At 43.3% G+C, this 25,893-nt stretch overlaps 1 protein-coding gene across 5 annotated transcripts in view; it reads right to left on the bottom strand.

Moving 5' to 3' along the window:
• supt3h (SPT3 homolog, SAGA and STAGA complex component) overlaps positions 1-25,893 on the bottom strand; it is a 321,572-nt gene that overhangs the window by 147,103 nt on the left and 148,576 nt on the right. For all 5 annotated transcript variants that reach the window (XM_012970256.3, XM_018093821.2, XM_012970255.3 and 2 more), the window contains 1 exon segment: positions 3,812-3,896. In XM_012970256.3, the coding sequence (XP_012825710.1) occupies positions 3,812-3,896 (85 nt within the window).

Below are 25,893 nucleotides of genomic sequence, written 5' to 3'. Positions count from 1 at the left end.
GGGAAGTTTTGGTTGAATAAAAACAAGATTTCCTACCAAATAAAGCCCCTGTAAGCTGATAGGGTGCATAGAGGCCCCTAATAGGCAATCACAGACCTTATTTGGCTCCTCCATGAACTTTTATGGTGCTTGTGTTGCTCTCCAAGTCTTTTTACATTTTACTGTGACGGAAATTGTAGGATAAAGCCCTAGAAATAACCATTGGGAGGATGTTCTGAACATGAAATAGTTGGCAGACACCGATTGTACCAAAGTGGCTCCCATTGTAGGTCCCCCAAGGATATCGCCAGATACACAATACATGCACAGAAACAAGAGTTTTGTATGATTTTATCAGTGCGTATATGGCTTTAGTCTTCTACAACAATGCAAGAGAGCTAACAGGCAGGTAAATGAGAGATAAATGCCCAAACAATAACATTTCTTGTGTGCAGTTCCTTCCCTGGCCACAGAGGGCTCACTTTTAAGAAAGTGTGTAGGAACAGGTCGCTACAAATTTCTGCTTCCCACCAATTCAATGGTTGGCATTGTGTCCTGACCTGAAGACTAGAAAAGCATAATGTACTTTAGGGATGCACGAAGAACGAGTGGTGAATGTGCTAACAGCCCTAGTGTATGGCCAACATGGTGGCTCAGGGCCCTTATCAGCAGCCAATAGCCATGAAAGAATTAGGCCCCACCATCTACTGTACCAATGAACAGCCATGGGTGCCAAATGGCATTATCCTCAGTATGGTAATCATTTTCACTGCCCCGTCCTGTACCAAATGCATGTCATCGCCAGTTCTGCACATTAATAATTAATATCCTAATTCCGGCTAAGATTTACCTGTGACAAGGTCTGTGTAACATGCCCAACTCCTGTACTCGAATACTTGTTGACTGAGCAACATGGACATGGGTTCAGTTGAAAGGAACGTTTACATGAGGAGTGCGTTGTGACCAAACTTTATCTCAAGGTAGCAGGAATTATGGGAATGTTTACTCTCTACCTATTTCTATCTATAGAGAGAGTGGGCATAGGGTAAGTAATGTGAGCCAGTACTACGCATGAGTTTGCTATGCCCAGGCAGTGATCCCCAACCAGTGGCTCGGGGGTAACATGATGCTCCCCAACCCCTTGGGTGTTGCTCCCAGTGCCCCCAAACCAGGGGAGTTATTTTTTAATCCCTGGCTTGGGGGCACAAAACCCAAGTACACTGCCAGACAGAGCCTCTTGTTGGCTTCTAATCTATATAGAGGCTACCAAATAGCCAATAACAGCCCTTATTTGATACCCCCAGTAACTTTTTTTTAATGCTTGTGTTGCTCTCCAACTTATTTTATATTTGGCTCACAGGAAAAAAAAAAAGGTTGGGGACCCCTGTTCATGTAATGAACAGGACCGGCCAGGGTCTGACTGGGCTGCCGGGACAGCGGGAAAAATCCTGGTGGGCCCCAGCGGCCCAGAACCAACCCATACCGGCAATCTCCCTGCCCGACCGTTCCTCCCCTGACACGTTACATGCTCTCAGGGGAGGACGTCAGTTGGGGGACCCTGTGGGGGGGGTGGATTAAGGGGGCCCCTGCGGGGGGGGGGTTACGGGACGCAGCTGGTGGGGGCACCTGCATTCCCCAGTCCGACCCTGGGACCGGCCACGTTTGCTCCGACAAGAAAACCCTTAGACTATAATGTAAATGGTTCTTCCCCTGCCAAATAATTAGGAACCTGGTGGAATGCTTAATTATCTTTAGCAAGCAATTATGTATGAATTAGGCCAATCTGAGAAGCGGAAGTAGCTTGTTTTACTCAGGAAGTAAAGCCATAAGCACTATATATATATGTTCTTGTCTAAATCCCCGGTGGATCGGTACCACGTCCCCTGAAACTTAATAAAACAGAGAGGCCCAATATTGAGATATTCTGCCTGTGTGTGAGGCACAAGCACTGAGACTTGATTTAAGAGCTTCCTCCTGTTCCAATCAGAGGTCAGAATAATGACTTATTAAAAGCACTTTCCCTTCCTCTACTCCAAAGGGCCGTCGGCTGCCTGCAGGCATTGGCTTACTCCAGTAATTTGTCCGCCCGCTGTCTCCGTCTCTTCTCTCGCTCCTCTGCCCGTATCTACTCGCTCGGGGTTAGGCCATGTCAAGCCGGCTTGAGAGGCTTCCATGAGAAATCTCCGGCACTTCCATGTACAGGCTTAAGGGGTTATAGGTTAGAAAAAGTCTGATATTGTATTTATCCAAATGGACGGTACATAAACACTCGCCACAGGAAGGGCTAAATGACTCCAGAGGAAAAAACAATAAGTTCCGGCCCAACGCCGACAATCAATTAAGGTCTCGTACAGAGGCTCAACCGAAGCGCAGGGCCCCAATCCCCAGCAATATGTCATGGGACTGACAGCCCAGATGTTTCCCTTGTATGGTGCATATAGGAGAAATATACAGTATCTAGTAGAGTTAAGTCTAAAACAAGTTTTTCTTGAAAACGTTTCACCGCTCATCCGAGTGGCTTCTTCAAATGACTGAAGGGAAATGTCGCCAAGCGAGCAGATCTTCTCCCGATATCCCCACCTACGGGTGGGCTATCAGGCTAATTCGGATTAGAATGACGGTAATAGGTGCAGTCAGTTTGGGGACCACATCAATGAGCAGATGCGGTCCCCCGATCTGACTAAATTTTTAATCTGCCCGATTGATATCTGCCCAATTTCAGGCCAGATGTCGGTCAGGCAGGCCTGTCGGTAGTGCCCATACATGGGCCAATAAGCTGCTGAATCTGTCTAAGGGACCCATATCGGCAGCTACAATCGGCCCGTGTATGGGCACCTTAAGACACAAATGACACTATATTGCAATGTGTAATAATGAATATTCCTAGAACTAATGGCACAAAGGAACTAGCACTCATCAGTCTACTGCAAGTAGAATTCAAAAAGCAAATCTGATGGTAACCTTCCTGGGGGCTTAGGTCCCGACGATTGAATTAAAACAGCAGGCATAGGCGCCATCAGTCCGGGGACTGCATCAAAGAGCAGATGTGGTCCCCAAACCGACGGAAAAATCAAACCTGCCCAATCGAGATCTGGCCAATATCAAGCCAGCTGTTGGCCCATCAGTAGTGCCCATACAAGGCAAATAAGCTGCAAATTGGTCTTAAGGACTGATATCAGCAGTTGGAAGCGGCCCGTGTATGGCCACCTTTACACAGGGACAAAAATACCAAAATGTGCCACCAAGTGGTGCATGGTTTATGGCAGTTTCTATTGTGTCTTTGCACTCTAGCGCCATCTAGAGGCAGGAGTTAACACTCAAAAATGGTGTCTGGACATGGTGAGACAAAATGTTTAAACTTGCTGGCTGCATCTGTGTTTTTCTCCTATCCCATTTATCTTCCTGTCTGGAATTCAAACCACAAAATGGTTGCCAGAGTACGTTGGTCCCTAGCAACCAGACAACAGTTTTAGAAGAGCTGTAGAGCAAAACCTTAGGAACAAAATATGAAGATCAACTACAATCTTTCCTACAATGCCACTGACTACATTATATGCTGTACTAAAAGTGAATTCCAAGCAGAACTGCCCCCTTAGGCTGCTATGGGTAGAACACATCTGCCTTAATAACAGAATGAGAGGCTTTTTCATGCCTTTAGTTGTCCTTTACATTGAATTATTAAACCCATAACATTTCCCCAATTACCCATGTGCAAAAATCATCATTTTGTGTGCACCCCACAATTTAATTTGTGAGTCCATGTCATAAGGCTGGGAGGGTACAGAGTCCGGAGGGCAAATCTCAAATAAAATGGGAATGAAAGCAAGATTACCAAGTTGATAAGCTGGGTGTGAACAATGTCTTCTACCAGGACGGCGGTTTCATGTAACGGGCGCCGGGCATCACCCAAGGAAAACCTGAAAAGCAAACAAAAATCCCCTTTAGTAACATTGTAGTAACAGAGCATAACCACATACATCATAATATTCCAGTATAACACCACCACCACCACTCTCTCAGCCTCAGTCACTAACCAGGCACAAAGCTAAAAAGAGATGTCTACTTCTATGTTTCTCCCAACTACCACTAGGTGTCTCTGTTCTCAATCTATTTAATCCAGTTAGTGCTACCTACCACTTGGCCTCACTGTATTTAAAGTGGAAAAAAACTAAGTAGGGTTTATGTTCTCCCTTAAGTTTGAGATGAATATACAAAGACGGAACCTTTGGTGTGCCCCAATAGCTTACCATATTAAACAGGATAAGTCAGTTGCAGTTGTCCTTATAACTGTTCTGTTTAATAGTTATCCAGTTTGGCGCTTAGGGCTATGGCGGCACTACCTATGGCATTTGAATGGAGAGGACCATGAGTAACCCATAATGGAACAATGGGATAAACTCAACTTATAAAAAGGATATATTTACCTTTAGTCCACATGTTTCCTTTTACCCACCCCTTTTCATTTGCAGCCTTGTTAAAGGGACAATGCACCTTAAAACTGCTTGCCATACATGGGCCGACCAAGATGGCATTCCAGTTGATCTTGGTGGCCACTTTTATATTGTTCTGGCCAACCACCTAAAAAATCAGAACAACAGTAAATGAAGAGGAGCCTCAGATATGTGTCTCCTCTTCACTGAAAGTGCTTGAACCACCAAGATCTCAGTATTGGTCTGAATGGCTCCTACAAAGGCCATACATTCCAAGATGGTTGGGCAGATGGTCAAAATCAGCCAAACTGGGCATGTATGGCCATCTTTAGCATGATGGACACAGTGTTATTTTAAGTTAATTAGCAGAAAGCTGCTCCGCCCGACTCTTTCTATGTAGTGGGGCAATTACCTAATATACTACATGTTCCTGGGCTGGAATATATGAAAATGATAACACAAAGTTACCTGTGAAGCCCGTAGCCAGGTAGGGGGCCATAAATATACCTCCAGCTGGACAAAACTGATCTAAGCATTGTGCAAAAGATATAAGGATTTAAGGGAAATACTAATATGAAACAGGCAGCAGGTCCTTTCATAAATATACACCAATCGGCTGCCATGAAGACCTCAAGCATGCAAAATATGAGGTGTATCTATATATGCTCTGCCATCAGATATCTGCTATGTCACTGCAAAGAGAGGACTCCACACAATATATACAGGGGGTATAGGGCGCTAGGCTAGGGTGACCAGTACACCATGCCATATACTGGACTGAACTTACTGTACATGTATGCACCTTGGGGGTAAAAAAGCATAAGCAACACAGTTGTGAAATGTCTTCTAATTTCACACTTCCCATCTGGTTTCCTGCATAATAGAGACTGCACTGCCTTTTTCATTGGGCAATAAGGGTAAAATGCAAAATACAAGTGCTTATGTAACGTCTGGCCATCTGGCATTGAAGAGGCTGAAACCAAAGTAAGGGGGATGGGGCTGTGTGGTGAACGGTCAGTCTAGGGCCCACCTGGGATTACCAGATTTCCATAGTAAAATTAGTGGGCTGTGCAAAAAAATTTGTACATGCCACACCTACATTTTGGCCACTCTTCCATTGCCATATATCCACTCAACATCACAGGGGACAGGAAATCTGAAATGGGGACTTATAGTAACCCTAGTCCAAATCTTCTTTTAGACCACGCCCCTGAGGAGCTTGCCCCTGTTTAGTTATGCCCCACTCTGCCTGTAGCTATATATATCTAGCTAATGCAAGACAAACCAGAGTAAAAGTGGCTTGAACTGAAGAAAAATGTAAGTACAGGTATGGGATCCCTTATCCGGAAACCCATTATCCAGAAAGTTCAGAATTACGGAAAGCCTGTCTCCCATAGACTCCATTTGAATCAAATAATTCAGATTTTTAAGATTGATTTCCTTTTTTTCTGTAATAATAAAACAGTACCTGTACTTGATCCCAACTAAGATATAATTACCCCTTATTGGGGCAGAACAGCCCTATTGGGTTTATTTCATGGTTAAATGATTCCCTTTTCTCTGTAATAATAAAACAGTACCTGTACTTGATCCCAACTAAGATATAATTACCCCTTATTGGGGCAGAACAGCCCTATTGGGTTTATTTCATGGTTAAATGATTCCCTTTTCTCTGTAATAATAAAACAGTACCTGTACTTGATCCCAACTAAGATATAATTACCCCTTATTGGGGGCAGAACAGCCCTATTGGGTTTATTTCATGGTTAAATGATTCCCTTTTCTCTGTAATAATAAAACAGTACCTGTACTTGATCCCAACTAAGATATAATTACCCCTTATTGGGGGCAGAACAGCCCTATTGGGTTTATTTCATGGTTAAATGATTCCCTTTTCTCTGTAATAATAAAACAGTACCTGTACTTGATCTCAACTAAGATATAATTACCCCTTATTGGGGCAGAACAGCCCTATTGGGTTTATTTAATGGTTAAATGATTCCCTTTTCTCTGTAATAATAAAACAGTACCTGTACTTGATCCCAACTAAGATATAATTACCCCTTATTGGGGGCAGAACAGCCCTATTGGGTTTGATTAATGGTTTATTGATTTTTTTAGTAGACTTAAGGTATGGAGATCCAAATTACGGAAAGAACCCTTATCCGGAATACCTTTGGTCCAGAGAATTCTGGATAATGGGTCCTATACCTGTACCAAATGTTAATGCAGCAATTTCCAATAAAAGGGAGTAGAACAAATATTTTTTGACTTGGCCCCTGCATGATTAATAACACTATATACCGTATGTATTTTCTCATAGGCCAAACTTGCCGAGAATTGATCTATTTAAATAAAGTAGGTGAGTTTGTCAGTGGCTAAAAGTGTTTCTTTCAGCAACTTGAAAACAAGTACAAGCGAAACCACAATTACCCAAAACCAACCAGTGTGTAACTGGCTATAAATAGTGTTTTCTTTAGTGGAAGGACAAAGAGTAGCATAGCACATATAGTCACACACCCTCGTATTCCCCGTGCTTCACATTTACTGTAACTCTTTGATATACAAGTATGAGCGGAAGATGGAGCTCTGAGGAGAGACCCAAGATGGTAGCAGAAAGAGCGCACAGGGGCACATAGCAGCAAGCAAAAGGTTACGTATGCCATTGGCCTAAGGCGGCCATATACAGGCTGACTCTTCATGGTGCCAACATTCTGCATACACAGGGGTGACCAATACTATGGGTTTTTTGTGCTATTATACCATTAGATCAGCGGTTCTCAACCTGTGGGTCGGGACCCCTTTGGAGGTCGAACGACCCTTTCACAGGGGTCGCCTAAGACCATCGGAAAACACATATTTCCGTTCGTCTAAGGAATAATTTTATGGTTGGGGGTCACCACAACATGAGAACCTGTATTAAAGGGTCGCAACATGAATAAGGTTGAGAACCAATGGTCTAGATCTAATTAAACTGACCCCCTAGATGGAAAAAAACCCTGGCAGTTGGCTAGATATTGGCTAGACTGCCTGACCATCTCTGGCAATTCATTGGCAGCTCAACAAACTGTTACATTGTTCTTGCCAAGAAAATATCCAATATCCCAAATGGAATAAGTTGATTGTGTCATGCAAAGAAGACTACAAAGTCCATGGCCAGTCCTGGGAGCCATTAAAGCCATTAGGAGAGCCGTATTTAGCTCTTGGGCAGAAAGGCTTAATCTTTTTTTATTCTCTGCAAACAAAATAAAAGGTGCACTAATGAGGCGGTAATATTGTGTAAGTTGCACCTCTGAGCTATGGCCCAGTTGCTGCAACTGTGACTAAGACAATTCATGTCGACTTCGCTTCACACTTGTTTTTCCCACGCTCGACCTGCCAACGGCTTCCCACACACAGGGGGCCATCGTAGACATCAGCGCGGCGGTTTCTGCAAAAAAAAGAAGTGAAAAACCACGCCAGCTAGCCACAGACGCTTCCCCTTCTGTGTATTCGACACTTCTTAGACTCTCTCAAAGCACCGGATGACTAATTTCTGTTATCACATCTCGTGTAACGGCATCAGGCTTGTGTATTCCCGATTCTCGGATCCGCGGGTTCCAGAACCAGCAGCACCCACCAAATATACGCACCAATCACATCAATGGAAATGTTTAGAAGTGGCGTTGGCTGTAGGGACTAATTTATACTAATTTACACTAAATGTCAATGTATGAGTCAGATATAACATAGTACAGACCGTTCTAAAGGCCACCAGTTTATCTAGGTCAAGTTTCCATCAAACCAACAGATTACCCAATTCCCTTAATGTGCATGGAGCTTGTATCAGATTGATGTATATACAGGTTTGGGACCTGTTATCCAGAATGCTCGGGACCTAGGGTTTTCCAGATAAGGGATCTTTCCATAATTTGGATCTCAATAACTTCATTTGTTAAAAATCACTTAAATATTGAATAAACCCAATAGGGCTGTTCTGCCCCCAATAAGGGGTAATTATATCTTAGTTGGGATCAAGTACAGGTACTGTTTTATTATTACAGAGAAAAGGGAATCATTTAACCATTAAATAAACCCAATAGGGCTGTTGTGCCCCCAATAAGGGGTAATTATATCTTAGTTGGGATCAAGTACAGGTACTGTTTTATTATTACAGAGAAAAGGGAATCATTTAACCATTAAATAAACCCAATAGGGCTGTTCTGCCCCAATAAGGGGTAATTATATCTTAGTTGGGATCAAGTACAGGTACTGTTTTATTATTACAGAGAAAAGGGTAATCATTTTAAAAAATTATATACAGTGGTGTGAAAAACTATTTGCCCCCTTCCTGATTTCTTATTCTTTTGCATGTTTGTCACACAAAATGTTTCTGATCATCAAACACATTTAACTATTAGTCAAAGATAACACAAGTAAACACAAAATGCAGTTTTTAAATGAGGGTTTTTATTATTTAGGGAGACAAAAAATCCAAACCTACATGGCCCTGTGTGAAAAATTAATTGCCCCCTGAACCTAATAACTGGTTGGGCCACCCTTAGCAGCAATAACTGCAATCAAGCGTTTGCGATAACTTGCAACGAGTCCTTTACAGCGCTCTGGAGGAATTTTGGCCCACTCATCTTTGCAGAATTGTTGTAATTCAGCTTTATTTGAGGGTTTTCTAGCATGAACCGCCTTTTTAAGGTCATGCCACAACATCTCAATAGGATTCAGGTCAGGACTTTGACTAGGCCACTCCAAAGTCGTCTTTTTGTTTTTCTTCAGCCATTCAGAGGTGGATTTGCTGGTGTGTTTTGGGTCATTGTCCTGCTGCAGCACCCAAGATCGCTTCAGCTTGAGTTGACGAACAGATGGCCGGACATTCTCCTTCAGGATTTTTTGGTAGACAGTAGAATTCATGGTTCCATCTATCACAGCAAGCCTTCCAGGTCCTGAAGCAGCAAAACAACCCCAGACCATCACACTACCACCACCATATTTTACTGTTGGTATGATGTTCTTTTTCTGAAATGCTGTGTTACTTTTACGCCAGATGTAACGGGACACGCACCTTCCAAAAAGTTCAACTTTTGTCTCGTCGGTCCACAAGGTATTTTCCCAAAAGTCTTGGCAATCATTAAGATGTTTTTTAGCAAAATTGAGACGAGCCATAATGTTCTTTTTGCTTAAAAGTGGTTTGCGCCTTGGAAATCTGCCATGCAGGCCGTTTTTGCCCAGTCTCTTTCTTATGGTGGAGTCGTGAACACTGACCTTAATTGAGGCAAGTGAGGCCTGCAGTTCTTTAGATGTTGTCCTGGGGTCTTTTGTGGCCTCTCGGATGAGTTGTCTCTGCGCTCTTGGGGTAATTTTGGTCGGCCGGCCACTCCTGAGAAGGTTTACCACTGTTCCATGTTTTTGCCATTTGTGGATAATGGCTCTCACTGTGGTTCGCTGGAGTCTCAAAGCTTTAGAAATGGCTTTATAACCTTTACCAGACTGATAGATCTCAATTACTTTTGTTCTCATTTGTTCCTGAATTTCTTTGGATCTTGGCATGATGTCTAGCTTTTGAGGTGCTTTTGGTCTACTTCTCTGTGTCAGGTAGCTCCTATTTAAGTGATTTCTTGATTGAAACAGGTGTGGCAGTAATCAGGCCTGGGGGTGACTACAGAAATTGATATTGAAATTGAAAATTGAAATTGATAAACCACAGTTAAGTTATTTTTTAACAAGGGGGCAATTACTTTTTCACATAGGGCCATGTAGATTTGGAGTTTTTTTTCTCCCTTAATAACGTGAACCTTCATTTAAAAACTGCATTTTGTGTTCAATTATGTTATCTTTGACTAATAGTTAACGGTTTTTGATGAGCAGAAACATTTAAGTGTGACAAACATGCAAAAGAATAAGAAATCAGAAAGGGGGCAAATAGTTTTTCACACCACTGTATATTTGGTTATAACGGAGTCTATGGGAGATAGCCTTTCTGTAATTCTAAACCTTCTGGATAACAGGTTTCTGGATAAGGGATCCCATACCTGTATTTAATTTAGTTAATATAACAAAAAAACAGAAAGAAGAGGCAATATTAGGACATGATCAGTCACCCTATCACATTAACCATCACAAACACAAGCAAACATAACATCCTTCCTTCCTGCAGCAGAGTATCTCAGTGATCTGCTATCTGATTGGCTCCCACTGTAGAATGAAACTGCCTATATCTGTGTGTCTTCAACTAAAGCAGGGACGGTAGGGCTGACTTAATAGGAATGAAAGATTTTTCTCAACTCCAGTTAATGCATCTCAAGTCCAATTCACCAGCACTGTTATTGAAGAATAAGCCTGTATTATACATTTATGAATCCAATTGGCAGATAAACCATTAGTACAAATGACAGGAACTGACAAGACCAAAAGGCAAAATCTACTTGAGCTTTGTAAATTGTTCCATTCCCCCGTTCAGAAATGGGTTTCTGTTAGGAAACTCTCAGACCCGTTTGCCAAATAAATCTCAAATCGAGAGAAGATTCCTCACCCACCAACGATGCGCTTGACTCATTTATAGAAGCTGAAGCCGGATGGGAGACATGCAGAGCAATGTGGGGAGAATGCAGATAATGCACAGCCCATGACTGTTGCCCTCAAAGCAGCAATCCATCCCCAGCCATAGGAAGCTTGGCATATACTGTAGGTACCTGCATCTCACAAGGGTTCCTCTGGGGCGATTCTTCTAGATGATAACCAACACACACTGATAATAGCTTTATAAACTCATTTTTCAGTTTCATTAATTAAACCCAGATTTCCATGTAAGTGCATCCAAGGTTGATGTCTCTCATGTGGAAATCCCCAAGGGGCATGTTTAATAAGTCACAGGCAAGCATTGCATTTGTTCCTGGAAATGTCTCTTTTCATAACTGACGGACTGCACAGAGCCTGCGTGTGTGTGCCATTGCTTGTCCTGCGTTGCTCTACTATATTCTGTTTCTCTGTCCTGTTCATGTCTATCTATGATCTTCACCCTCTCGGTCCTGTTTCAGCCCACACCATTTTTTGCCCAGTTTGTCTGGGGCAGGAACCAGTGGTAGGCAACAGAGGTGACTTGGGGACCAAGTATGACAAGGAAAGGATGGGGCTAGGTGGCTGGGTGCTAATGTTACTTGGCCCAATTCTGTTCTTTAACCAGCTCTGGCTCTGACCTGTCCTTTACCCATTCTGCCCTAATTCAGTCAGTCTAGTCCAGGGGTGGGAAAACTACGGCTATTTCCGGACCGTTGGTCTCTTTAATCCGGCCTGCCGAGGGATTGGTGTGTCTCGCTTTTCCAAACAGAGACCACAGTCTGCAATCTTCTGTCTTTCAGAAAATCCTTATAAGCTCTATTGGGCAGGGCTCTCTTCTCCTCTTGTATCGGTTATTGGTTGCTTTATATGTTACTCTGTATGTCTCCTTGTAGATTGTAAGCTCTTTTGGGCACAGCTCTCTTCCCCTCTTGTATCGGTTATTGGTTGTTTTATATGTTACTCTGTATGTCTCCTTGTAGATTGTAAGCTCTTTTGGGCAGGGCTCTCTTCCCCTCTTGTATCGGTTATTGATTACTTTATATGTTACTCTGTATGTCTCCTTGTAGATTGTAAGCTCTATTGGGCAGGGCTCTCTTCCCCTCTTGTATCGGTTATTGATTGCGTTATATGTTACTCTATATGTCTCCTTGTAGATTGTAAGCTCTTTTGGGCAGGGCTCTCTTCCCCTCTTGTATCGGTTATTGATTGCTTTATATGTTACTCTGTATGTCTCCTTGTAGATTGTAAGCTCTTTTGGGCAGGGCTCTCTTCCCCTCTTGTATCGGTTATTGGTTGTTTTATATGTTACTCTGTATGTCTCCTTGTAGATTGTAAGCTCTTTTGGGCAGGGCTCTCTTCCCCCTCTTGTATCGGTTATTGATTGCTTTATATGTTACTCTGTATGTCTCCTTGTAGATTGTAAGCTCTTTTGGGCAGGGCTCTCTTCCCCTCTTGTATCGGTAATTGGTTGCTTTATATGTTACTCTGTATGTTCAATGTATGAAACCCCCTTATTGTACAGCGCTGCGGGATATGTTGGCGCTTTATAAATAAGTGTTAATAATAATAACTCTGCAAGACTCATCATGCAAGACTTGGCGTCAAGACTGCATGTAAGCGCAGCGGCGCAAAACCTAGGGGACTGACGAGCGGAGACGGTGCTGGCCCGGCCCGTCTGTCAAAAAGTTTGCCCACCCCTGGTCTAGTCTCTCCGGGTCCTTGCTGTCTCTTGCCTGAAGAACTCTCACTTTCATAGATTCCCCTTTCAAAAACTTTCACACGGTGGGTTTCAGGTAGAATTTGTGACCACTGTGACAGAATTAAAGCTAAAATGCCACAGGCATTAGAAAACAAAAAAGTTGGATGGTGTGAGAGATGCGGAATATAAATTTTTTGGAAGGATACTGGGAACCCATGTCTTCAACAAAAATAAAGCTTATTAATAAGGTGCTGAAGTTCAGTTGTTCTCAACACGACCTACACTCCATGTAGAACAGATTCACATAAATCCTCCAGTGTTGAAAGGAGAATGTTGTTCCATTGTTCCAGCAGGACACCTTCCAACGCTCTGAGTGATGATGGGACTGGGAATCTTCTTCTCACTCTTCTTTTCCAAACCTGACCACAGTGGCTCAATCTGAGTCAGACTTGGACAGCCTGTCGGCCACAGAAGGTGCTAAACTCCATCTGACAGTTTCTCTAGCCAGGCTTGAGTGCAACTTGGCATATCCCAGTGAGTTCACCTTTCCTTTCATTTCGGCTTATGTAGAAAGTGTGACTTCTCTAGCCTGGAACAATAGAATAGAGCAGCCGTCTTTTCTACGCTGTCTCTTTTAGTGCCTCTTCAATAAAATATATATTAATACCTTAATAGAATAGATATGGAACAATACAATAATCGAACATGAGCAAATATGTATTCCTTTATTATGCAGAACTTATATAACTAGGATGGAACGTTCCAGATCATTCCCCTCACTCTGTACGTGGCATTCCAAGTGGAGTCAAGTGTCAGGGAGAATACAAAGAGTTAATGCGGCACGTGTAGAATCCAGTAATGAATTCCATTGACGTTTTTTTTTATTCTTGGGTTTGGGTTAAGGCTAGGTGTATACTTCTGGAAGCAATTTGAGAAGAACATTGTGAAATCCCATAGATAGGAAGTCACTTCAGGTAAAGCCACCAGAAAAGGTTTTGTTTTCAGAAAACCGCCGTACAATCACCCTGTAAATAAATAAACCCTGGGTAACGGTTCTCTCCTCATTTCATTTAGCTGAGACAGAATAGAAAAACAAAGTGAAAAACATGTAATAAAAGTCTCGGGTTTCAAAGCAAAAAAAGAAAGGCAGTGATTCCTGCAGATGATCCCATCCACTGCCATTCATTCCCAGTTGCCTATTGGCTGCAGTGAGATGTTCTCTAGCTCTCTATTATTATTATTATTATTATTATAATTATTAATAACATTTATTTATAAAGCGCCAACTTATCCCGCAGCGCTGTACAATAAGTGGGTTACATACATTGGACATACAGAGTAACATATAAAGCAATCAATAACCGATACAAGAGGGGAAGAGAGCCCTGCCCAAAAGAGCTTACACTCTACAAGGAGACATACAGAGTAACATATAAAGCAATCAATAACCGATACAAGAGGAAAAGAGAGCCCTGCCCAAAAGAGCTTACACTCTACAAGGAGACATACAGAGTAACATATAAAGCAATCAATAACCGATACAAGAGGAAAAGAGAGCCCTGCCCAAAAGAGCTTACACTCTACAAGGAGACATACAGAGTAACATATAAAGCAATCAATAACCGATACAAGAGGGGAAGAGAGCCCTGCCCAAAAGAGCTTACAATCTACAAGGAGACATACAGAGTAACATATAAAGCAACCAATAACCGATACAAGAGGGGAAGAGAGCCCTGCCCAAAAGAGCTTACAATCTACAAGGAGACATACAGAGTAACATATAAAGCAATCAATAACCGATACAAGAGGGGAAGAGAGCCCTGCCCAAAAGAGCTTACAATCTACAAGGAGACATACAGAGTAACATATAAAGCAATCAATAACCGATACAAGAGGGGAAGAGAGCCCTGCCCAAAAGAGCTTACAATCTACAAGGAGAAAGGGTTGAGACACAAGGTGTGGGATCTATAAATCCTGAGGATACAGAATTCCCTTTATATACACGTACATGGGCATGGCATTTTTTTGTTTTCCGATTTTACGATAACAGTAATGTGCATTACAGATTTAGAGCCAAGACCATCTACACATGTTTGGAATTGGACATCAGCTAATTGCTTGCCATAGTGATAAACGGAGCCAATCATTTCATTAGATTTCAGAGTGCCTTTTCTTGAGGTCCCCATACACGTTAGGATTCGCTTGCTTGGCGAGATCGCCAAGCGAGCAGATCTTCACCCGATATCCCCACCTACGGGTGGGTGATATCGGGGAGCGTGTAGGCCCTGGGGCCAAACGATTGAATTATATCGGCGGCAATGGGGCAGTCGGTTCAGGGACAGCATCAACAAGCCGATGGGGTCCCCGATCTGACTGAATCTTTTAACCTGGCCGATCGATATCTGCCCAATTTCAGGCCAGATATCAGTCGGGCAGGCCCCTCATTTCTGCCCCTACACGGGCCGATAAGCTACCGAATCGGTCCAAGGGACTCATATTGGCAGCTACAACCGGCCCGTGTATGGCCACCTTTACTCTATCAATATACCCCACCCAGCTGGAGGTCGCCAGCACCCTCGGAGTACAAATGTTGATGTTGTGCTCAGCCATTTCCTCCTCTTGCTATTAATAGCTCAAAAGACAGAATAGGGTTTTAGGTAAATGTTTAGAATACACACACACACTCCTTTAATGGCCTTCTGAATGATGGCATTCAGGGCGCCCTCTAACAAAAGAAATACATTTCCGAGCCTTCAGACGTCAAATGCTCCCATTCAGGAGGCCTTCCCCGACTTCTCATTATAACACATCATGTGAGCCGTGAAACGCTCCCTTGTAAAATGCATCCATTCATAAACAGTCACACACGATGGAATTAAAACACTGCCATTCTCTATTAAAAAGTGATTAGACGTAGATCATTGAGCATTCACAAGGACTCATTGACTTGCTAATTTCATTGACCTTGAACTTGGCGAGGTGATAGAGAGGAGGAAACGGCGCAGATATGTTGGCATGGCTAGACATAAGTAAACTGTTTTAGTAAAGGTGGGATACACTTATAGAATAGGGGGAGGGCCCCCCACAGTGCTAGAAGTCTGCGGCCCCAACTAAGGGGGGGGTATGTAAAAAGTATGGGTGTCATGTCTAAAGGTGCCCATGCACCTTCAGATCTTCTCCCGATATCCCCCACCTACGTGTGGGGCCCTGGGGCCAAACAATCAAATTATAACGACTGGTATAGGCAAAGTCGGTCTGGGGACTGCATCAACGAGCTGATGCGGTCCCCGATCCGACTAGATTTTTTAACCTGCCCGATCGAGATCTGGCCGATTTCAGGCCAGATATCGGTTGGGCAGGCCCGTCGGTAGTGCCCATACACGGGCCGATTAGCTGCTGAATCAGTTTAAGGGGCCAATATCAGCAGCTAGAATCGGCCCGTGTATGGGGACCTCAAGTCTTCTCAGGCCCCTTAGCTATCAGTGACCACGGCCAGCTTGAAGGTGGGATTAGGAACAGTAGGCGGGACCAGAGGTGATCCACAAATATACAGGTTACAACATCAGTGGGCTGTGATCTAGCCAATTTTGTTGCCAGGTTTCATGACAATAAAACCCAAAAAGGCAGTTTTCAACTGGACAGCCCTTAGAAAAACTACCATAAGCTGTGTGGCTCAAAACCCGGCAACTCTAGCACAAACCAAGGTGGGGGAACAGCTGCACCTCCCTGGCCAATGCTGGGCCACCCTGTAGCCACAAGACCAGCTCCCGTTTCATTATACAGATATGGGATCTATTATCCGCAAACCCGTTATCTAGAAAGCTCCGAATTACGGAAAGCCCGCCTCCCATAGACTCCATTTTAATTAAATAATTCAGAATATAAGATATAATTACCCCTTATTGGGGGCAGAACAGCCCTATTGGGTTTATTTCATGGTTAAATGATTCCCTTTTCTCTGTAATAATAAAACAGTACCTGTACTTGATCCCAACTAAGATATAATTACCCCTTATTGGGGCAGAACAGCCCTATTGGGTTTATTTCATGGTTAAATGATTCCCTTTTCTCTGTAATAATAAAACAGTACCTGTACTTGATCCCAACTAAGATATAATTACCCCTTATTGGGGCAGAACAGCCCTATTGGGTTTATTTAATGGTTAAATGATTCCCTTTTCTCTGTAATAATAAAACAGTACCTGTACTTGATCCCAACTAAGATATAATTACCCCTTATTGGGGGCAGAACAGCCCTATTGGGTTTATTTCATGGTTAAATGATTCCCTTTTCTCTGTAATAATAAAACACTACCTGTACTTGATCCCAACTAAGATATAATTACCCCTTATTGGGGCAGAACAGCCCTATTGGGTTTATTTCATGGTTAAATGATTCCCTTTTCTCTGTAATAATAAAACAGTACCTGTACTTGATCCCAACTAAGATATAATTACCCCTTATTGGGGGCAGAACAGCCCTATTGGGTTTATTTCATGGTTAAATGATTCCCTTTTCTCTGTAATAATAAAACAGTACCTGTACTTGATCCCAACTAAGATATAATTACCCCTTATTGGGGGCAGAACAGCCCTATTGGGTTTATTTCATGGTTAAATGATTCCCTTTTCACTGTAATAATAAAACAGTAGACTTTATTTCCACTTTTCCGATCACCACCTAGAAGCATCAACACTAGAAGCCAGGACTAAATCAGCCTCTAGTGAGAATATTCCCTTTTAATTATCGGCCCCAAGGTGCAGAAGTGAAAGATCTAGGGGTGCAGGGCTTTTTTGTTGAAGACTGTAGGCCTATAGAGGGGGGCCCTAAAGTATGAGTAAAGGTGGCCATACACGGGCCGATTGTAGCTGCCGATATGGGCCCTTAGACCGATTCTGCAGCTAATCGCCTGTGTATGGGCACTACTGACGGGCCTGCCCGACTGATATCTGGTCTGAAATCGGCCAGATCTCGATCGGGCAGGTTAAAAAATCTAGTCGGATATACCCGTCGTTATAATTCGATTGTTTGGCCCCAGGGCCAAACAATCGAATTAGCCTGGATTCTCCCGATATCGCCCACCCGTAGGTGGGGGATATCGGGAGAAGATCTGCTCGCTTGGTGATCTGAAGGTGTATGGGCACCATAAGTGGGCTTAGTACTCTTACGTTATAGTCAGTAAGGGTGATTTGGTTCGGTAAGGACCCAGCTGGCAGATGTTTTCTTCTCACTCTTCCATTTCTTTCTTTTTACCCCCTTTATTATTTTTTATTCATTGTAAAATTAATACAAATTTGAATGTAAATTAAAAAAAAAATACCCCACCAATCACCTTGTTCAAAAAGCAGCCTGATGTTGGGCAAATCCTATGGTGATGTATTCAACAAACGACAGTAAAGGGGAAATAGGTGTAACCCTTGAGTGACGCGGCTGTTACACGAATACGCCGTACGCTTCTCAGGGTCCCTTCCCCATGGTCCGATTCCCACGACACTTTCTGCAGAAGTCGACTGTGAGGTCCCACACCATGAAACGTGTTTTGTCTGGGCCACAGGAACGGAAAACACCAGGAAGCACTTTCAGCCAGACTCCCTTGTGAGACTCGAATAAAGGCCCCCCCCCTCCCATCATCATTTGTCTACACATTAGGCTGAAAGGCAACTTACGGCAACTCAAAGGGGAAGTGAGCCCCGCGCTGAAACCCCATCTGCAGGGCCTGGGTAGGGACTATTTATAGGCACCCTGGTGTTCCGTTACGCAAACAAGGTCTGGTAATTGTACGAGGGGAGGCCGATATTAGCACCGCAGCTGTAACCTTACAGCACCCCCAGCCAGGCTGGATCATGGGAGTTGCAGTTCTGCAAAAGCTTAAAAGTCAAAGGTTACCTAATGCTTGCACAGAAACTCATTAATGAAGGCAGGTTTTATAAAGTCCATGAATTTTTCCCAAAATTCCAGCATCTTTGCAACTGTGAACATGAGTTCCAGGTTCCACGCAACGGCCCTTCATGAGTCACAATGAATTGCATTTTGATGCAAGTGGTATATGGCATTTCCGGAGTGGGGGGTTGTGCATGGGGGACACTGGGCACAACCTGCTGTTGGGACCCTTGGAGATACCACCAGCTCCAGGTTGGCAATAGCTACAGGGTGTTCCAGGGCCAGTAGATTGTAAGCTCTACAGGGCAGGGACCTCCATCCTCTTGTGTCTTTGACTCTTAACTTATTGCAACTGTATCTTGTATTTATTTGTATTTATTGTTATACTGTGTATTTATCTATTATTATCTTAATAATCCCCTGTTTGTATTAATCTATTCTACTGTACAGCGCTGCGTACATAAGTAGCACTTTATAAATAAAGACATACATACATATATATATATATACATACATACAGTAGCCACAGTTGCACACCAGACATCAGAATAGGCAGGAGAGATGCACTGGCAGCCATGTGGTTGGAATCAAGTACGGAAATTGCATTATTCTGCTCTCCCATTTTAGAGCAATTATTATTAATATTAGAGATACATCAAATCCAGGATTTGGTTCGGGATTCAGTGAAGATTTAGCCTTTTTTTTTTAGCAGGATTAGGATTCAGGGAATCTAAGGGGCTGATTTACTAAGACACGAATTCCGACCAAATTGGAAAAATTCCGATTGGAAAACGAACATTTTGCGACTTTTTCGTATTTTTTCGGCGCCTTTCCGACTTTTCGGAAATTATCGCGACTTTTTCGTTACCAATACGATTTGCGCGAAAAAACGCGAGTTTTTCGTAGCCATTCCGAAAGTTGCGATTTTTTCGTAGCGTTATTACTTGCGCAAAACGTCGCGCCTTTTAAGTTTTAACGCTACGAAAAAAGCGCAACTTTTCGCACAAGTTTTAACGCTACGAAAAAATCGCAACTTTCGGAATGGCTACGAAAAACTCGCGTTTTTCCGCAAAAATCGTATTGGTAACGAAAAAGTCGCGATAATTTTCCGAAAAAATCACAAACTAACGATCATTACGAAAAAAACGCAATCGGACGCATTCGGCCCGTTCGTGAGTAAGTAAATGGGCCCCTAAGTGTCTGGCCGAACTGAATCCTAATACTTAAACTCACGTGACTTTTAGTTACGTGAACACGGAAGTAAAAGGATAGGGGCTGTTATTGGCTATTTGGTAGCTCCTATGTGGACTGGCAGCCTACAGGAGGCTCTGTTTGGCAGTACACATGGTTTTTATGCAACCAAAACTTGCCCCCAAGTCAGGAATTCAAAAATAACTCCCTGGTTTGGGGGCACTGAGAGCAACACCCAAGGGGTTGGGGAGCAACATGTTGCCCCTGAGCCACTGGTTGGGGATCCCTGTTCTAAGATATATAAATATCCCTTTGGTACCCCATGTTACGCATGGGATCTAGAAATCCCCAGGTCCCAAGCATTCTATAAACAGTAACAGATCCCGATTTTGGAATTTTTATTTTCTGGTTACTTTCCATTTAAAGATCTTGCAAAGAATCATAATTAGTAAGGCCAAGCTTGAGATAATGGTGGGGGGTCCAGCGGTATAATAATTCTGATGGTGGGCCCAACAGGTGAGGGCTGGAGTCGTGTTGGATGTAAAGGGGTTGGAGTCACAGGTTAGAAGGGAAGGGGAGTGGGAATGGTTTTAGATACAATTATTAAAGCAAAATGCTGATTATTTGATGCAGTTGCAGGCGCCTGTATCAGCTGAGATGCACAACAGGGCACGTGGTGGGAGACATGAGAGCACTCCGTGTGTGTATGGGACAAAGTGCACGGCTGACAGATGCTGAGCTGGTTTTGCATAGTCAGGCAGCTTCCCCTGCGCTCACAACTAACCGCTCGGAGAGAAGCCACTTCCTCAGCCAAACAATGCGGCCACCTGGTCTCGCTGTGCTGACACACAATGTGCTCGTCTCGCTACGCCACTCTTCCCATTTGTATACCGGCCGTTTATTTCTATAGATCCTTCCTGTGTTGTGCTTGGTACTGCCACAAAATGCAAACTGGTTGTTGCACAGAATTACCGAACACAAAACACACGCCGGGATATTAAACTAACGTGGGTTTTGCTTAGTATTATAAGCCATCATTCAAATAGAACCAACAGATCCCACAGAATCCTTGCACCAGTGGAGCTTACAATCTATGCTCCCTATTACCTTCCTGTATGTTTTGGAGACTGGGAGGAAACTGGAGGCCACTAGATGGCAATAATCTTTGTGTTACATTATAATCTATGAACCTGAAGCTGGTAAGACTTGTTGGTGGGGCTAAGGCTTAATGTTGGTTTGCTATTTGTTTATGAGCCTGAGGAAGGCTGGCTGGGTCGAAACGTAGTGCATGAAATTCCAGCACTATGGTGAAGTCATACAATACAGGTATGGGATCCCTTATCCGGAAACCCGTAATCTGGAAAGCTCCGAAATACAGAATGACCGTCTCCCATAGACTCTATTCAGAATTTTAAAACCGATTTCCTTTTTCTCTGTAGTAATAAAACAGTACCTGTACTTGATCCCAACTAAGATATAATTACCCCTTATTGGGGGCAGAACAGCCCTATTGGGTTTATTTCATGGTTAAATGATTCCCTTTTCTCTGTAATAATAAAACAGTACCTGTACTTGATCCCAACTAAGATATAATTACCCCTTATTGGGGCAGAACAGTCCTATTGGGTTTATTTAATGGTTAAATGATTCCCTTTTCTCTGTAATAATAAAACAGTACCTGTACTTGATCCCAACTAAGATATAATTACCCCTTATTGGGGCAGAACAGTCCTATTGGGTTTATTTAATGGTTAAATGATTCCCTTTTCCCTGTAATAATAAAACAGTACCTGTACTTGATCCCAACTAAGATATAATTACCCCTTATTGGGGCAGAACAGTCCTATTGGGTTTATTTAATGGTTAAATGATTCCCTTTTCTCTGTAATAATAAAACAGTACCTGTACTTGATCCCAACTAAGATATAATTACCCCTTATTGGGGCAGAACAGCCCTATTGGGTTTATTTAATGGTTAAATGATTCCCTTTTCTCTGTAATAATAAAACAGTACCTGTACTTGATCCCAACTAAGATATAATTACCCCTTATTGGGTTTATTTCATGTTTTATTGATTTTTTTAGTAGACTTAAGGTTTGGAGATCCAAATTACGGAAAGACCCCTTATCCGGAATACCCTTGGTCCCGAGCATTCTGCATAACGGGTCCTATACCTGTACTTTGTGTGCTCTCTAGGTTTGTTTCATTTAATAGAGAAAAGGACAGCCTGTACCTGTTGGACCCTTGAGAAAGACCACCCAGGCACACTGAGAACATGTAACACCCTACCCTAGTCCTGTAACTCATAGTAACCAGCTCTTACTTTTGAATGGTCTAGTTCAATTAAAGCAATGGCATGAAACGTCAGAGCTCGGTAATGGTTAAATGTTGCTTTAAAACAATAAAAATGCCTATTTGCATGATGCTCAGAGAAAGAGAGGGAAAGTGAGAAGAGGATGGAGCTGGGCTTCACCGATCCCCGGCTGATACAACTGCGGAGGATGTTGGTGTAAGAAAAGCCTACACTGGGGTTTGCTAACCACTCTGCAGCCACATCATTTGGTTTTCAAGGTTCTACAACACAGGAGAACCCACATTAAAGCAGAGAAACAGAAATGTGGAATACAAAGGAGTCGCTGGCTATGGTTTGGGCCAAAACAGGGCTTTGAGCAATTCAGTAAGAGAACAGAAGAGACAAAGGTTATTTCACAGAATATTTTTTATATTCAAGGTGCTATGAAACAATTAGTTGGCATGGTAAGTGATTCTTGGGTGCTACTGCTAAACCTGGGCAAAGCTTGCACCGGTTAATTTAGTCTCCCTGATTGGCGCTTATCAACTGCGTAGGCTGGAAAGTCAAACTGGCCAAGGACCACATCATGCCCATGGTTCCCTCATATGATCCCATTTTTTGTCCCACTGTGTAAATAACTGGATAAATCTGATTTGCACAACCGCCGGGAATAGATATTCTCATTTGGTGACTTACCAAATATCTTTACTAACTTATTGGCTCATTGCTTGTAGACTGGAGTTGGCCTGTGTGGATATATAGGCCACTTTGAGGCCTAAGGATACAGATAAAGGATAATATTGGTGTATCAGTAATTTAAAGATGATCAAGGACAGCAGTGAGGCGTGCACCCCTAATTCCATCCAAACTGACTTTCAAGTCGGGCTTTCAAGTTAGCAAATAGGCACTCTCCTCAAATCTCACCCTAAGTGGCCTCCTGGCCCCCTTGCTGCTGCCCAGGCCCCACTAGGGAAACAAGCCCACAGTTTAGAATCCATTGATATTGAAATTGGTTGAGCAAATGGATGACCGCTGTTTGGCTAACCATGCTTAATGGCCAATTCCGAACGTAATCATCTGGGCTGTAATTTGACTGGACAGTTACCTCAATCATCAGCCTGTGATTGGCCCTACTTATCCTTGGAAAGCTACAGCTTCTTTCAAAGTGCCTCCTTTACTCTTCAATGGGGTCCACAGACTGCACTGGGCAGCTTTAGGCACGTAAATCCCAAACATGGCTAGTAAGCAATGCCATTACAGAAAGCTCAGCCCCTCACCTCCATCTGTTGCAGCTATTCAAGCAACAATAAAACGACAAAGCAACAAACAGCAGCCGGCTGAGAGCACTAAACCCATGTCAGTGCAAGACCTTCCCGAACACGCTGTTCCTATACATTTACAAGCGAGTGTGATGTTTGGGGGCACGGCTGTCCAGTCGCACAAGCACATTTCACAATGTTCCCAAAACAAGAACACAAGGCATCTAAACCTTAGGTGTGACTTACTAATAAACGCACTAAGGACTGCAAGGGAAGGACTTTGTCCCCCGGTAACACCCCAGGCTCAATATCAAACAATGAATAATCTGTAAATCTGCCGAGCAAAATGCCCATAAAAACCGTTCCGCGATCGAGCTGGGAACATAGACAGAGCGGTGAGCTAAACCCCCTAGTATTTCTGCAAGCTTAGCAAAAGACAAAAACTCAAAATATTGTTTTAGCTGCCTAAAGCAACTTTTTGCATGTGTAAGTAAATTATCACGGGTTTTCCCATTGCTTGTAATTTAGGATGTGTCGTTAAACGGACGGGGAATGGAATCTGCCTTGTTTCTTGAACTCGGCGGGAATGGAAAATCTAATCAAACAAAACGAGGCGAGAGGGAGAGAGAAAGAAATGTAGTGTAAATAGGATGCAGAGAGGAGCATAAGGGATATTTGTACAGGGGATGTCACATACGCCCTGTACTTGCTTGACTACGACTCCCATCAGCCTTAGGAATCCTGTAGTGTAACCTTAATTGTAAATAATGGTAAGAAATAAAGGTGGCTTTGTGTTTATACAGGGATATGGAACACAGGGATCAGTCAGTCATTTAAATGTCCAGACAAAACTACAATTAGGTCCAGCCTTGATCAGAGGGTTTGGGCCAACCTACTGCTCCTTAGGCATGACACGAGGGGGGGGTATATAAATCATTGTAGCACTGCAGGGTGCCCCGGATGAGGGCAAGTTTGGGTCAAAAATGTTTCAACCCTGGCATCACTAACACTAAACCCTGCCCACCCTAGAAAAGCCACATAGATGTATTTTACATAAATAATGATAAAAATTGAACCTCAATCTGCTTTCTAGTTGCCAGTGGTGAGGGGATGAATAGAGAAAAATAATGTGCAGGTTGGGTGGGTTTGGTCCAACCTATTGCCCCTCCAACTGGTTGTGGGTCTGCCTCTCTTCTTTATCTAACCCTTTTATCTGATGGTCGAAACTTTGTGCCACTGTTAAGGTCCCCATACACGGGCCGATTCTAGCTGCCGATATGGGTCCCTTAGACAGATTCGGCAGCTTATTGGCCCATGTATGGGCACTACCGACCGATATCTGGCCTGAAATCAGCCAGATATCGATCGGGCAGGTTAAAAAATTTAGTCGGATCGGGGAGCGCATCGGCTCGTTGATCCCCAAACTAACTGTGCCTATACCCGTTGTTCTAATTTGGTGCTGTTTATGTTGCACCGCAATTTCCTTTCCTTTGGTTTTCAGACACATTCGGAAATCAAAACCAGGTATCGTTTCAGGTCCGAGGGGTTTCTCTTACCCCCTACGGGACCCAGGATCCTTGTCGGCTTAAGGTGCCCATACACGGGCCGATTGTAGCTGCCAATATGGGTCCTTTAGACCAATTCGGCAGCTTATCAGCCCGTGTAGGGGCACTAACGTCGGGCCTGCACGACCGATATCTCGCCTGAAATTGGGCAGGTTAAAAAATTCAATCGGATCAGGGTCCCCGAACTGACTGCGCCTATTACCATAATTATCGCCCCAGGGCCAAACGACCAAATTAGCCTGAATTCGTCCGATATAGCCCACCCGTAAGTGGCCAAGCGAGCGGATCTTAACGTGTATGACCACCTTTATTTATAAAAGTGAGCGCACCTGCCCCCTCTGGTGATGTCAGAGATGGGCGGGTCGGGGGTGGTACATAATAATAATTGGGGCTGGCCTGATTTTGGTTGGCTAAGGGCAGGTTACAGTCACTGTGGCAAAATGTTTCACCCCGCAGACATACAAAGAGTAGTTCAAGAGCCCTAAAAAACTGATAATTCATGTGTTTGTGGGGCCAAACCATTCTAATGATCATTATGATGCCATATAAAGAGGCCTTGGGCATAAAGGTGGCCATAAAAATGTAATTGATGACCCTTCCAAACCTTAAATCCAGCCAAAAATTGTCGCTGTGTTTTCCAACAGGAAACCGGAATACGGAATGTTCAAGCTCTGAGCGCGTTGCATGTTTTAGAAAATTCCTTTAGTCAACACAGAGCCCATCGTTTGAGACAGATCCTCCTCATTAACTCTGCAGCCGACTCCCCATAATTAACTGCAGGACTCTCTCCGCTAATACCCACCCGCTTTCTTTTTTTTGTTTATTTTGTTAAATTGAAGAACTTTGATCTTGCCATTAGGAGAAGGAGAGGAATTTGTCACGGCAACTTACGTTGGACATTAGGAACATTCAGTAGTCAGGATTTCTAGCATTATTTTGATTCTTCTACAGATGTTTGTTATTTTACTTGGGATAAAATTTGTAGAGGGAATGTGAGGGTAATGAATCCAGCCCACTTACTGTAATCCAGACAGGGATTAGGTGCC

The sequence above is a fragment of the Xenopus tropicalis genome, chromosome 5 (genome assembly GCF_000004195.4).
Source record: "Xenopus tropicalis strain Nigerian chromosome 5, UCB_Xtro_10.0, whole genome shotgun sequence".
Lineage (NCBI taxonomy): Eukaryota > Metazoa > Chordata > Amphibia > Anura > Pipidae > Xenopus > Xenopus tropicalis.
Note: the sequence above shows the minus strand (reverse complement) of the source record. Positions and strands in the feature narration are given on the sequence as shown.